The sequence below is a fragment of the Phlebotomus papatasi genome, chromosome 3 (assembly GCF_024763615.1).
Source record: "Phlebotomus papatasi isolate M1 chromosome 3, Ppap_2.1, whole genome shotgun sequence".
Classification (NCBI taxonomy): Eukaryota; Metazoa; Arthropoda; class Insecta; order Diptera; family Psychodidae; genus Phlebotomus; species Phlebotomus papatasi.
Window position 1 is genome coordinate 13250701 of NC_077224.1, and position 13464 is coordinate 13264164.

At 33.6% G+C, this 13464-nt stretch overlaps 2 protein-coding genes across 2 annotated transcripts in view; one reads left to right on the forward strand and one right to left on the reverse strand.

Moving 5' to 3' along the window:
• Nucleotides 1-13464, reverse strand: part of LOC129807779 (intraflagellar transport protein 140 homolog) — a 45944-nt gene that overhangs the window by 26361 nt on the left and 6119 nt on the right. Inside the window, exons 3-7 of the mRNA XM_055857261.1 lie at nt 13089-13459; nt 8349-8531; nt 8085-8224; nt 430-718; nt 192-368 (exon numbers count right to left, since the gene is read on the reverse strand). Coding sequence (XP_055713236.1) covers nt 192-368; nt 430-718; nt 8085-8224; nt 8349-8531; nt 13089-13459 — 1160 coding nt within the window. The remainder of the gene's footprint in view (nt 1-191; nt 369-429; nt 719-8084; nt 8225-8348; nt 8532-13088; nt 13460-13464) is intronic.
• On the forward strand, nt 3661-7125 carry LOC129807782 (uncharacterized protein MCAP_0864-like). The gene is made up of 7 exons (XM_055857264.1): nt 3661-4025; nt 5196-5250; nt 5357-5431; nt 5517-5558; nt 5642-5796; nt 6183-6330; nt 6405-7125. Exons 2-7 carry the CDS (start codon nt 5217-5219, stop codon nt 6659-6661), a joined length of 711 nt encoding a protein of 236 aa, XP_055713239.1. The 5' UTR covers nt 3661-4025; nt 5196-5216; the 3' UTR covers nt 6662-7125.

Here is a 13464-nt window from a genome sequence, read left to right on the forward strand (position 1 = left end):
TTTTATAAAACTTGGGGAAAATGGAGAAAATCCTAAAGGAGATTGACCATGTTTTTTGTACCTTTTATTACACAAAATATTATTAATCTTTTTTGCAATGGATTAATTTATTCCTACGTAAAATTATTATTGATAAAATCCTAACATATTGAGGGTGATTAAAAATAAAAATAAATATTTGGGGGACTCACCCTGAGGGCTGCTGGATCATCAATCAGCATTTGGGTGACATTATGAGTGGAATTGTGGGACTTGTCGAAGAACTTGATGGCTCCTTCAATATCTCCGGATTCCCTCAACCATTCAGCGTACTTGAAGTACGTATTCTTGAGGTGAACCCGATCACATTGCTCAGCAATTTGGAGAGCCTACAACACGTCATTTCCTAAGAAATCTCTTAATTTTAAAAGAAATTCGACATAACCTCACCTCTTCAAAACGCCCACACGCTTGAAGGAGACGATTGAGGAGATCATATCTGCCACATTTCTTGTACAGAGATTCAGCCTCCTCAATCATGTCTAGCTCAATGGCCAGGACAGCTATTTTAGCATCATCTTCTAGCGTATCATCCTCCATGGCCTTCCGGAGAGCCCTCACAGAGGAGGCTCTCTTGAGATGACCCAGGCACACTTTGGCCACATCCAGACGACCCGTGTGAACGCACATCTGCGCCAAATTGCGCCACACAGCCTCGGACTGAATGGATTTGATACATCTGCAATTGAAATTGACCGGGGGATGAATTAAAGAGAGTGACGGCATCCAGAAAGCCTTTTTTATCAAGCAAACCCCACTAGAATATTGATATCGGACCGTTTAAGTAACTTTCAGAGTTGAATAAAGAAGTTTGAGATTCTGGAGATTTTTTCTGATGTGCCTCTCTCTACAATAAATACGTTACTTCGAAAAGCTTTAAGGTTATGTTAAACCTAACCTTAAAAGACAGGTCATTAATTCGTTAAGTATTCTACTGGCTTAGTCTTTCGGATAAAGGAATTTTTGACTATTAATTGAATTAGAATAAAAAATAAATAAAACTGATTAAAAACTTGTTTGAATTATAATATAAAATTCTAACCTATAAACAGATCTTGGTATGAAATTTGTTACTGGAGATTTTTAACAAATCCTTTAAGATAAACAATAACAGATTTTTGAATTGTTGGGGAAATTGCGTATTAAACTGCGAAGATTTCTTCGGAATTAGGTTATGATTATGGATAACCTCAAAATTCTACAAATGTTTCTTCACTAAATAAATGAATCAATTCTCATTATGCTAATGTCTTTTATGTGCTGTATCTTTTATCAGTTTTTATTTAAACTGATATAATCTGTCAAAAGCTAGAATTGAGGTTATTTACACACACCATAACCTAAAAAAATTTAAAGTTTGTCGTCCGTCAGATAAAAATTCCATTTTATCGATTTTAACAATTGTCATGCCAATGTTATTTATGTTCTGTGTTGCTTTTACTTAAGTTAATCTTTCAAAAGCTAGAATTGAGGTTATATTATATACATACAGCATAACCTCAAACAATTTAAATGTTGTCGTTCGCTATATAAAAATATCACTTTATCTGTTTTATCCAATTGGAAAGACCTTAAAAGCGATTTCTTAAATTTTATTGTGATTTGGAATACAATTGAAAAGCTAAGAGTTTGGCACAAATAATATTATAACCTCTATTTCATTTTGGTTTATTATTATTATTGTCGTGAACTATTTTTTAAACTGACTTTGTAATTAAGTTAATATCTTATAGGCTTCCAAACATTCCTGACCCTATGTCTTCAAATTAATTTAGTGAATTTATTCAAATTTTCAGATTACCTCTATACTTCAGCCGAGATAATATTTGGTTCGAGATAATATAACTCGGTGGCACGAGTATAAGATAAGGTGATACAGTAATAAAGAATTTGCGTAAAAATTGCAATGAAAATGCGTAAATTAACGAAATACGGTGAGCATTTTACTGTCAACGTGAGTCTGCCCTTATTCGGTTTCGCGAATTCTTAATTACCGTATTACCTTAACTCATACTCGGTGGCACTAGGTGAAAATAATATAAGAAAATTGAAGAAATAAAACGAAAATGCGGTAAACGGTGAGCAAAAAAAACTAGGATTTTTTTGCTACAGTTTTTCGTAGTTTTTGTCACCGATTATCGCATTTTTGTTTTATTTCTTCGGTTTTCTTATATTATTTTCACCTAGTGCCACCGAGTATGAGATAAGGTAACACGGTAATTAAGAATTTGCCTAAAAATTGCAATGAAATGCGTAAATTAACGAAATACGGTGAGGCTTTGACGGTGACGATGAGCATTTTTCTGTCAATGTGATTCTACCCTAAACGTCAAAATAAGTTTGTCCAGGTAGCGTTTGACCACTGACGAACAATTTTCATTTGACGTTTGTTCGGTTTTAAATGGTTCTTGCCCACCTCAGCTAAAGGTTAGAACAAGGTAACATTGGCTCCGTTCTGTAATAACCTTTCGAAGAGATAAAACTCCAAAGCCAAGCTAAAGCTATTCGAAAATCTACCGGAAGCCTAAAGTGCAAGTTCACGTATTCGCCGCTTTAGCGGTGATTGTTCCGCCATTTGAAATTTCGATATTCTTGACACTTCAATCGTCAACAATGTCAACAACTGTGTGTAAACGATTGCTGCAAAAAGTGATTTTTTGTGTAATTTTGCGGAATTTCAGGACTGCACAACGTTTGAATTGCAATTTTAATAAAATAAATGTCTTTTTCATGAACTTGCTCACTTTTGTGTAACATGTCGGTTTAAACATTGGAACTTCCAACAGGTTTTTATGTAAGTTCTCTCTGATATGCCTTAGAATCGATAAAGGAAAAACCTCAACCGAGAGCTCTCAAACCGGTAAGGTCATTACTGAACGAGAGGATTAAAGTTATAACATAGCAATAAGGTTATAATATAACTATGTTATAGAAAGACTATGAAGCCTGGTGAACATAACCCTATAAACTATATTACAATTTCGAACAAGTGCTTTTCGTATAAATAGAAATGCTTAATGAGCAGAATCACAGTAAAGAGACTGGGCTTTTCGCTTTTTCGATTGCTTTTCGAGAAAAGAAAAGGAAATGTCAATGTGACATGACCAATGTTTATATATTTGCATCTCGGTGAACGCAACGCCTCTAGTGTAGAAAAAATACCGAAAATTTGCAAAATGACCAATATTTTAATGTCTTTAACACTAAACCTACCAAGACTCGGTCAAATTCACCGGTTTAAAATTAACACATATTTAAACGGTACAATGTCGCGCTCACACATTATGAATTTCTTAAAATATGCATGTAATGTATTTTGCAGTGTTTAAATTTTAATTTTCGGTATTTTTCAAGACAAATTTATTGAGTATTCTACCTTACCGCGATTTGTCATTTGACCGAAAAACGACCAAAACCGGTCGGTGGGTTTAGTGTTAAGACAAAAGGTCTTTCAAAAGTATTTTTAAAGCAAAACAGGCGAAGAGCTTTCTCATAAGATTATACTTTACTTATATTTGAAGTTACTTTTTGTCTGTTAGGGTAAAGTGTCTCGGATAAACGTAATCGAGCAATCCCTGAATTCGGTCACTTCGGTTACTTCCCAGCAACGAAAGAGTTTGGGGTTCCAAAAGCCGCGACGGTGGCGGCCTCCCAATTTATTTGAAGCCTTGTGGTCACCATGAAAAACTATTTTTAGTTCTCAGCGGTGGCCATCAAATTGCTGTGGCGCCACTGAATTCACCACTAAAATTCGGGGTTTGTACTATAGTACGTGAAGTGCAAACGTGTTTGTACATGTCTTATGGGAATTTTACATTAGGTGACACAAAAGGTTTGCAAACTGTGTTCGGGGTGCGTCCGTAGTTGAACAGTTATGGCTGATTTTTTCAATCGCGCTGTCCGCTTTGTTTGTTTGTCTTTTGCAATCGTTTTTTCCGGGTAATTTTGTGCAATTCAGTGCTTTTTTTGGCTCAATTCTGATTCAGGTAAGTTCCTACATCAAGTTTATCTATTTTAAAAGTGTTATGTGATATGGGATTGTGAGATTAATTGAAATGAATTTTCGCGAAAATAAAGACGATATATTGGCGTCATCTTTTTGCATGTTCACTCCGATAATCGCGTTTTGGAGCTCCAAACTTTAATTAGGGCTCCAAAAAGTGTATCTCTTCGTCACAGTGAAATTGTCTGTTAGATTCTAGACAGATTGTGTAGCGCTCTTTAATGTGTTTTCAAGGTGGAATTAGGAAAAAAATCCATCAATGTCTCGCTCATGTTTATTCCGGGAGTTTATTTTCGAGGCTCCTAATTGCAATTGGGGGTCCAAAAACCGTTTTTCCTCATCACAGAGAAATTGTCTGTTAGATTCTAGAGAGATTGTTGAGCAAATTTAATTTTTAATGTGATTTTAAAGCGGCATTAGGAAAAAATCTATCAATGTCTCGCTCATGTTTATTCCGGGAGTTTATTTTCGAGGCTCCTAATTGAAATTGGGGGTCCAAAAACCGTTTTTCCTCGTCACAGAGAAATTGTCTGTTAGATTCTAAAGAGATTGTTGAGCAAATTTTCTTTTTAATGTGATTTTAAAGCGATATTAGGAAAAAATCTATCAATGTCTCGCTCTTGCTTATTCCGGGAGTTTATTTTCGAAGCTCCTGATTGCAATTGGGGGTCCAAAAACCGTTTTTCCTTGTCACAGAGAAATTGTCTGTTAGATTCTAGATAGATTGTTGAGCAAATTTTCTTTTTAATGTGATTTTAAGGCGACATTAGGAAAAAATCCATCAATTTCTCGCTCTTGTTGCTCATGTTCAATCCGGGAGTTTATTTTTGGGGTTCCAGATTGCAACTGGGGCTCCAAAAAATGTAAGTGCCTGTTAGGTTCTTATTTGGTTTTTGAATGCATTTTTTTAAGACGGCTATAGACACAAATTTATCAATGTTTACGTATTTGTACCGGGAGTTTCTAAAAGGGGCTTCAAATTACATTCAAAAAAGTATTTTTTCTATCACAGTAATAGTGTCTAATGCATAAACGCAATCCTTTTTGTTATGAATTTGATACATTTAATATTAAATTTTGTAAATAAGAAATAATATTCTTCTTATTACGTATTGTTTAATAATTTGGTTTTAATTCTTGCCATACATTATAGATTTAATCAGCCAGTCTGAGTATGGAACAATCTGAAATGGCAGACGTCATCTGTGGTATGTGTAATAATTTCTCTAAAAAAAATGTTATAAATCGCATTACATATAGCAAACACTAAAATAGACGATAAATTGAAAAGTTTTATTTGTTTAAAATTTACAGATTCCATTAGATGTCTGGAGACGAAAGTTGATGGCTTGCAACGAGAAATGAGGGAGTTAATTCAAAGCAACAAAGGTATTTTTAATAAGAGAATTTTTGAATATTATTGAATATTAAAGGATATATTTACTGTAAATCTTTTTTTTATAATTCATTTTAGATCTAAAGATCGAATGTAGTGAGTTGAAGGTGAAAGTGGATGGTGAGTACTTTGCCAATATTTTATTTAGTTTATATGATATCATTTAAAAACTTAATATTATATATTTCATTTATTTCTTGTAGGTTTGATGGCCAAACAGGGTAAAGTTAACGTGCAGCTCAACTTGCTGAATAAGTATATTGAAGGCGTGAAATCCTACTTTCCCATCGAAAACGTGGAAAAGTTGATGGAGTTGGAGCAGAAAATGGCTGATAATGAAGGAATCAAAGCTGCTGTTGTAAGTATTCATGATATATACAGTGTAGCTCCATTAGTGTTGACGAATTCTAACTGGCATTGTTTTGTTTAGACTATTCGATTCATTTCATAATACGATTTTTCATCACTTGAGAAAAGTGACTATAGTCTGGGAAGAACAATCGATTTAACTTTCTCTGTAATTTGACTGTGAAAATCTGTATCAAATATCTTTTTAAATTGTGAGTTTATTGATTAGAGATTTATAGATGTATCGGATGTATCTCCTCTGTAAACTTTGTGCTGTGTATTTTAATTATTGAATCAATTCCATAATATTCATATAAAATTGCTAAAACTGTTTCCATATTCGAATTAAGTTTTTGAATATCAAAAATCGTAATTATTATTTTATTACTTTCCTAGGAAACACAACTTCGACGCCTTTTAAAGCCTGGCGATAAAGATTTCTTGCCGAAAGTTGCAAAAATTGACGTGTTTGAAGATTTTAATGTTACGGGAAGGGGAAAGAGAAAAAATATCCTGGACCTGAATATTTTTAAATACAGCGCAGGTATTTTGTTAAAATTTTTTGAATATATTTTTTTAAATATATTTTTTTAAATGTATTTTTTAAATCCATTTTAGAGATAATGCGTCTGAATAGACATGAGGTAAGACTACATGTCGAGCGCCAGCAATCGAAGTTGCGTCAAAAGAAAATAAGGGCTGAGAAAAGTTCAAGGATGGAAAACATAGAAAATAATTCACCAGCAGCAGAACAGGATCAGAATCTGAATGTAAATGAGAGACACAGTGAGGTGACTTCTGAAATTCCAGACCCATTTGCAGTGGAGTTTCCTGAGCACATAGCGCTTCCATCTAAGTTGCGTAGAATTTCTTAAAATAAATCCGTCGATCACATTATAACGGATCATATTTTAAGAGGAAATGATTTTCCTCTTTTCTTCGAATATTTTGTTCTCAAAACTTGGTCCAAAATAAGTAATATAATTTATACGATCTTATTTTCCTATATATCCATCAATTCTAAAATAAACATTTAAGATTCAAATCTCTAAATAGGTCATTTAAGCTCTTTTGTATTCTTTAATAGATGTTCAATTTCAAACTTTCACATTTCTTTAAACGTAACCTAAACTATAACAAATTTGAAAATATTTAACTTAAAAATATCTAAATTCTTTAAGTGTTCTGTGATTTCAAAGTATATAAACTTTTCTGTGATTTTAAAGGTTGTAGCTCATTCTTTCTCTAAAATAAGAAAAATTATATACCAGATTTTAACTCAGAATAGAAAATCTACTATGACACTTAATTTTTAAAATTAATATTAAATCTTTCTTTATCTCACAATTGGAAGAACAATGTAGTAAATTAGAGTTGTGAGAGAAATTCATTGTTTTCTTAAGTAATTTATTGAATTAAAAAAAATAATATAGAAAGACTGAACAAAAAAAATAGTTAAATATGTAATAAAAACTAATATTTTCCTAACGTAAATTATTATAAAAACTCAATCTTGTAAAAAATCAAAATATTAAGATTAGCAACTAGTAAAATTATCAATAATGGTAATTATAAACAAATTTTGTTAATAAATTTAAATTTCAATATATTTTTAGTATTTTATTTAAAAAACACGTTGAGAACCATTTAAAAACGTTGGTAAACCGTTGAATAATTTTAAAATTCAAAATGACGGTTAAATTCAAAAATTCCCCACTCCAATTTCACCACCAACTACGAACATAGTTCTGCAAAGCTCCTGTGTCACCTAATGTAAAATTCCCATAAGGCATGTACAAACAAGTTTGCACTTCACGTACTTTAGTACCAACCCCGAACTTTCGTTGCTGGGTTTCCTTGCTTTGGCATTAGGATTACGTTAAACCTATATCCTGTCAAAAATTTTAGGTTATGTTGATACTTTTTTACGTTGTTTTAGTTGAATTGATTCCAATTTCCAAATTCTCAAATTTAAACCTAAGCTTAAAGTTCGGTTTAAGTCTATATCAAGTTTACGTTACGTCCAGATTACGTTAAACTTGCGTCAAAGCATAACAACCAAAGCGATTGCGAAATAAATCCAAACAAAATATAAAAGTGATTTTAAAGTAAATCTCCTACGTCCGATAATCCACTCCTCCCGCCAGAATCAACCCATGAGAATATTCAACATTAGTCCGAATCAATGCATAAAAAATGGCTCCCGGAGGCGCAGCTTTTTGATCTGGTAGTTGGGGTATAGAGGAAAGGCAGCAAAAAAAGCGGAATGTGTATGTTAAAAAATCAAAACAAATAAACCTGAAAGCGTGGTCCATATTCCCTTGAGCAACATTCAAGCTGAAATCCAGCACCATTTTTCGTGTTGATGGGTCACATTTTTCAAGCCCTTTGAAATCTCGCAGAGCAATCCGTCCGATATTATTGATTTTCAGTGTTATCTGGCGAAAACCCCGAAAAAAAAAGGGGAGAAAATGGGGAGAGATTGATGTGAGAAATTGGCGGACATTTGCACCCACTCAGGATTTTTTTCTCCTTAGAGAGGGCAGGGCATAATAAACTTACAACGTGCGGAGCACAGAGGTTGACCAATTGCTCTCCTGGGGCCAGATTGATGGTCTCCAGTTCACTCAGACCACCACGTTCTGAGACAAACATAACGCACGCCTGAGACTCAGTCACAGTTTGCATTTGTGTCTGACGCTCCTCAGATGCTGGAGTTCGTGACTTTTGTTGAATACATCTCACCTTTGAGCAGATTTTTTATTGAATTAACCAAAAAGGTATTCTCTTTCACCAAATTTTGAGTGAATTTACAAAGTTTAAAGCACATAAACATAGAAATATGATCTATTCTGAATTAAAAACTTTAGGCCACACCCTTGGAAATTATGAAAAATTATAAAAGAATGAGGTTTTGTACACTTAAATAAACACAATAGACAGAAAAAATATTTCAAGAAAGCCATGCAAATAGGATACAAAGAGTAGTAAAGAATTTCGAGAAATAAATTTAGGCCACACCCTACAAAGTAAGTAGTGGCCAACAGAAATTGACATTCTTTTAGTTACAATAAAATAAATATATGAAGGCAAAGCTTAAGGAAACTATTCGAATAATTTGGTAATATCAGAGATATTCGGAGTCCGAAGAGATTTACAATACGAAAAAATAGGCCACACCCCTATTTTGAGGGACAAGTTCATGGAAGTCCATGAGAAAAATCGCTGATCGCATTGTTGATGGGATGGACATTTGTGGCCAACTTCATTCTACTATTTTGTCAATTCTCTTCTGTCAAATCTTGACGCTACCCAAATTCTGACATCATGCAAAAAACGGTGACTTCAGCACGTTGTTTGCACCAGAGGAACCACCACTAAAGGAAAAAGTCGTTTTTCTGCTTTTGTAGTGGTAGTCGCCAGCATTTGAAAAAATCGTCGCCAAGATTGCTTTTTAAAGCCAATTTGTCAAGTTCAATTAACGAAATTTCAATAAAAATTCATGGTTTTATATGGAAAATAGGTTTTAGAATTAGTTTAGTGACACAGAATTAGTTAAAAGGCGTGATTTGATAGTAAAAATGTGCTAAATATGGGTCTCCCAGCGACTTTTGCAATATTTCATAATTCGTGGAAAATTATGAAAATGATGTGGAAAATCGGTGATTTATGAATTGGAATAGAAAATTGGAGAGTTTTGGAAGCATTTGTGACTATTTATTTTATATATTGTCCGTGAAAAATCCTCGGGAAAATGTCTTGAAAAAGTGCTTGCTTTGCTCAAAGAAATCCACCAAGACGGTTCAGTTGTCAAATAGAAGATGGCGGACAGTGCTCTTTTGCAACATTTGTGTTGATGTTTTACACGTAATTTTGCACGGAAGTAACCAAATTTCCGTAGTAAGTTCATTAAAAATTATTAAAGAATTGGCCAGTGAAAAGATTTGTGGCAAAATTCTGTGATTTTCACTGTTTTTTTTTCTTGTGTTTTTTTTTAGTGTGAAAAATTGTCCGGGAAAAGAGAGCATGCAGACCATATTTGGGATCTATTTTGGGGCTCTTGGAGGCTTTTCTTAGTCATTCTGCCATTCTAACTTCTCTGGAGAAGGCCCTAGAAGTTCTAGGTAGCCTTCCAGACAATTTGTGTGCTGTTTCGAAGCCCTCCGGACACTAAAATTCATTCCACTTGATCACCATAAGTGTCACTGACTGGAAAAAAAAAATCCTTTTTATCCTTCAAGAATTGGAAATATTTCACATCCTTTGTACTGTAAGGATTCTAGAATAGTTTCTTTTTATTTGTAAAGGAAAAAAAGAATTAAAAACTTACAAGAAACATAAAAATTTTCCAATTTTCTATCAGTGTTTGTTAACGAACTGTCCTTTGTTCTCAAAAAAACCTGCAAGTTTTACAAATTTATCACAATTATCGCATTTTTTATATTTATTAGACTTCTTGCAACAAAATTAGGCAAGAAGATTTCCTCAAGAATAATTAAAATTCCTAAAAACATTAAAAAATGAATGCCACATCAGCCACTTTATTTAGTGTTGCCAGATTCGAATGCAAAAATGACTTTTTCCTTTAGTAGTGGTTCCTCTGTTTGCACCATCAGTCAATTCTCTTAAAAATCCAATAATTTAGTCATAGTTTTGTTTTCTTTATTAACATTGAATAAAATTTTGTTGAAGTTTGATAATCATCTCTCAGTTTGAAGCCACAGTAAAGCACGACGGAAGAATTCGAAAATTGGCCTTCGTAGCCACATAACCTTGAAATCTTTGTGTTTTAACAGGTAAAGAAGAGATTCTCCAAGCTGTGTGCTAGCTATACAGTTTCTTATACATCATTTCATTACATTCACATCAGGTAAATCCCAATACCCCTATGATACTTGAAGAAAATCATGTGATATTGCCATAGAACATCGGAATCCTCGGACGACAACGCACAAAAGACTCCTACGCTTCCCTTAAAATGCAAACGTTATTAAAGGTAGCCCCTCAGACGTGAATTTGAATACGTATCCCCTTTGGGCATGTCCTCTTAATACCCTTAATCAAACCGCTAATTTGTCAAAGTTAATTTCTTGATCATTATATCGTTTAATTGGAGGCGTGGCTTATATTTTTATTTTTGTGCTAAGATTTTTCGAACCAAGCAGCTGACGCGACGATTAAAATGATGATGTTGAATTCATTGAATTGTATTCTTTTAGTATTTACTTGATAATCCTTGAATATCAAAAACAAAGAAATCAACTTTGATTAGACACAACTTCGAAGGGGCGTGGCTTAAGATTATGATCCGACAAGGCTTAGTGAGGGTATCTTAAACATTTTCTATGCACAGGGTTTCTGTTATGCTCTTATCTTCTGTTCTCAAGGAGGTATAAGTATTAGAGGAAACCACAACAACTTGGTATTTAATAGTTGTTTTGATCCTAAGGGGCGTGGTATATCTTTTGTCGTATTCTTTTTAAACTAATTAATGTTTAAAATGAAAAAAATGATTTCCTAGGGTTATATTAAACTCAAGGTTTCAGAAAAGGAAACTCAACTTTAATTTGGCACAACCTCCGATTGGGCGTGGCCTAAATTTCTGTAGGCAAATATTCACAGGAAAGTCTTATACACTTTCTATGCATAGGGCGTCTGTTAGGCTTTAATGCACTCTTCTCTGCAAGCCATAATTTCAAGAGAAAGGTGCAAGATTATCGTTCTTAGTACATGTGTTGTTTCTTAGCGGCGTGGTCTATGTTTTCTGTTAAAGTTTTTTGGAGCTCAAAGTTATTTAAAACGACGATAACATTTCGCTTGGTATACGTTATATCTGTAACACATTAACAGCTTTAAGAAAAAGAAATCAACTTTGAATAAAACTTAGAAAGGGCGTGGCGTAAATTTTTGTTACAGCATAGTTTATCGAGGGAATCTAAACACCTTCAGTGGATAGTGTTTCTGCTATGCTATTATCTGCTGTTGTCAAGTAGGTATTTTTTTTTACAGCTAACCATAATAATTTGGTATTTAATACTTTTCTGTTTCTTGGGGGCGTGGTTTATGTTTTCTGCTATAGTTTTCAGAAGCTCATTAATGTTTATAACGATGATGTTAATTTGCTTTAACTATGTCATATAATTGATGTATTAAACATTAAGAGTCCTAAGAAAAATAAATCAACTTTGATTTGGCGTAATCTCCGAAGGGGCGTGGCTTCATTTTTAGTTTTAGCAAGGCATATTAAGGGAACTCTAAGCACCTTCTATCCATAGGGCAACTGTTATGCTTTTACCTACACTTCTAAGGTAGGTTTTGTTTTAGAGAAAACCACAATATTTATCGCAATTAATACATGTTTTGTTTTTTGGGGGCGTGGTTTATGTTTTCTCCTACAGTTTTCAGATGCTCAATAATGTCGAAAACGACGATATTATTTTGTTTCAACTATGCTATATTATGTAATCAACATTAGAGATTCCAAGAAAAAAAAATCAACTTTGATTTTCATTTTGTTTTGAAAAAGAAAATCAACTTTGAAGAGGCGTGGCTTAAGTTTTAGTTTTGGCAGAGCTTTGAAAACAACATCACTCTTTACTCAGAGCAATCTTCTGTGTAAAACCCAATCTTATTTCCTGTTTTTTTTTTTACAGAATTAACTTTCGGTAAGCGTCCTCATATTTTCGTTCTACATAATTTGTTTTATTAGGGGCGTGGTGAGAACTATTACAGCTAAGTCAACAAATTTATGGTTAATTTCGATTTGGACATTGTATTCGAATAATTTTATTATACATTAGAAGCAAATTTAAAAAAAAGAGAAAATGTATTGTGATTGGGCAAAACTTTTAATAAGGGGCGTGGCCTAGATATTTCTAGGCCACGCCCACTATTTCTAACCTTTGAAACCTCGATTTTTCTTGAATTTTCCTAAGAATTAAATTCTAAAAATATTATAAACGGAACATAGAATAGCTTACAACCCGCGAAAGTGATACGAAGCTATGCTTCTCTTACTTCATGTTTATTTTTATTCCTATGTTTATATGCTTCATTCATATTTTCCGATATGCAAATTAGGATAATTTTCATGCATTTTTTGAAAAATTTACAAATTTTAAATTTTTTTGTATTTTTTCACTAAAATTATGCATTTTTTTTTAAAGCTTAATGTTAAAAGTGCAAAGTAAAAAGTGTAAAGTGGAAAGTGCAAAGTGAAAAGTGCAAAGAAAATTTGCAAAGTGAACAGAAAGTTATAGAATTTAGAATTTATCCAAACTTTAAACTGATCTTTTTCCTCACCTCGCAAACGATCATTCGGGAGTCATCGGTATCCCATCTGAAGGAAACCGGAACCCTCGCAAAGAAATGATCATTTTTCGTGACAGCACTGAAAAAGTCAAAAGGATGCACGACATCCTTCTCAATGTCCCACAGATAGAGTTTTCCATCCGGCAGGAGATTCTCAGTGGCCACTGTGGCAGCCAAATGGGAACCCCTGAGATTGCTCCTGGCCATGATAAACTCCCCAAAACTGTCAAACATTGCATGACCGGACTTTGGAGTTGTGACCAATTTGGGCTCATGGCGACTAACGTCGTAAATCTTGAGGTAGCCATTCATCGTGAAGACTGTCAGGAAGCTTCCTGTCAAGTCAGCCCCGATTGGCTTCCCTGTC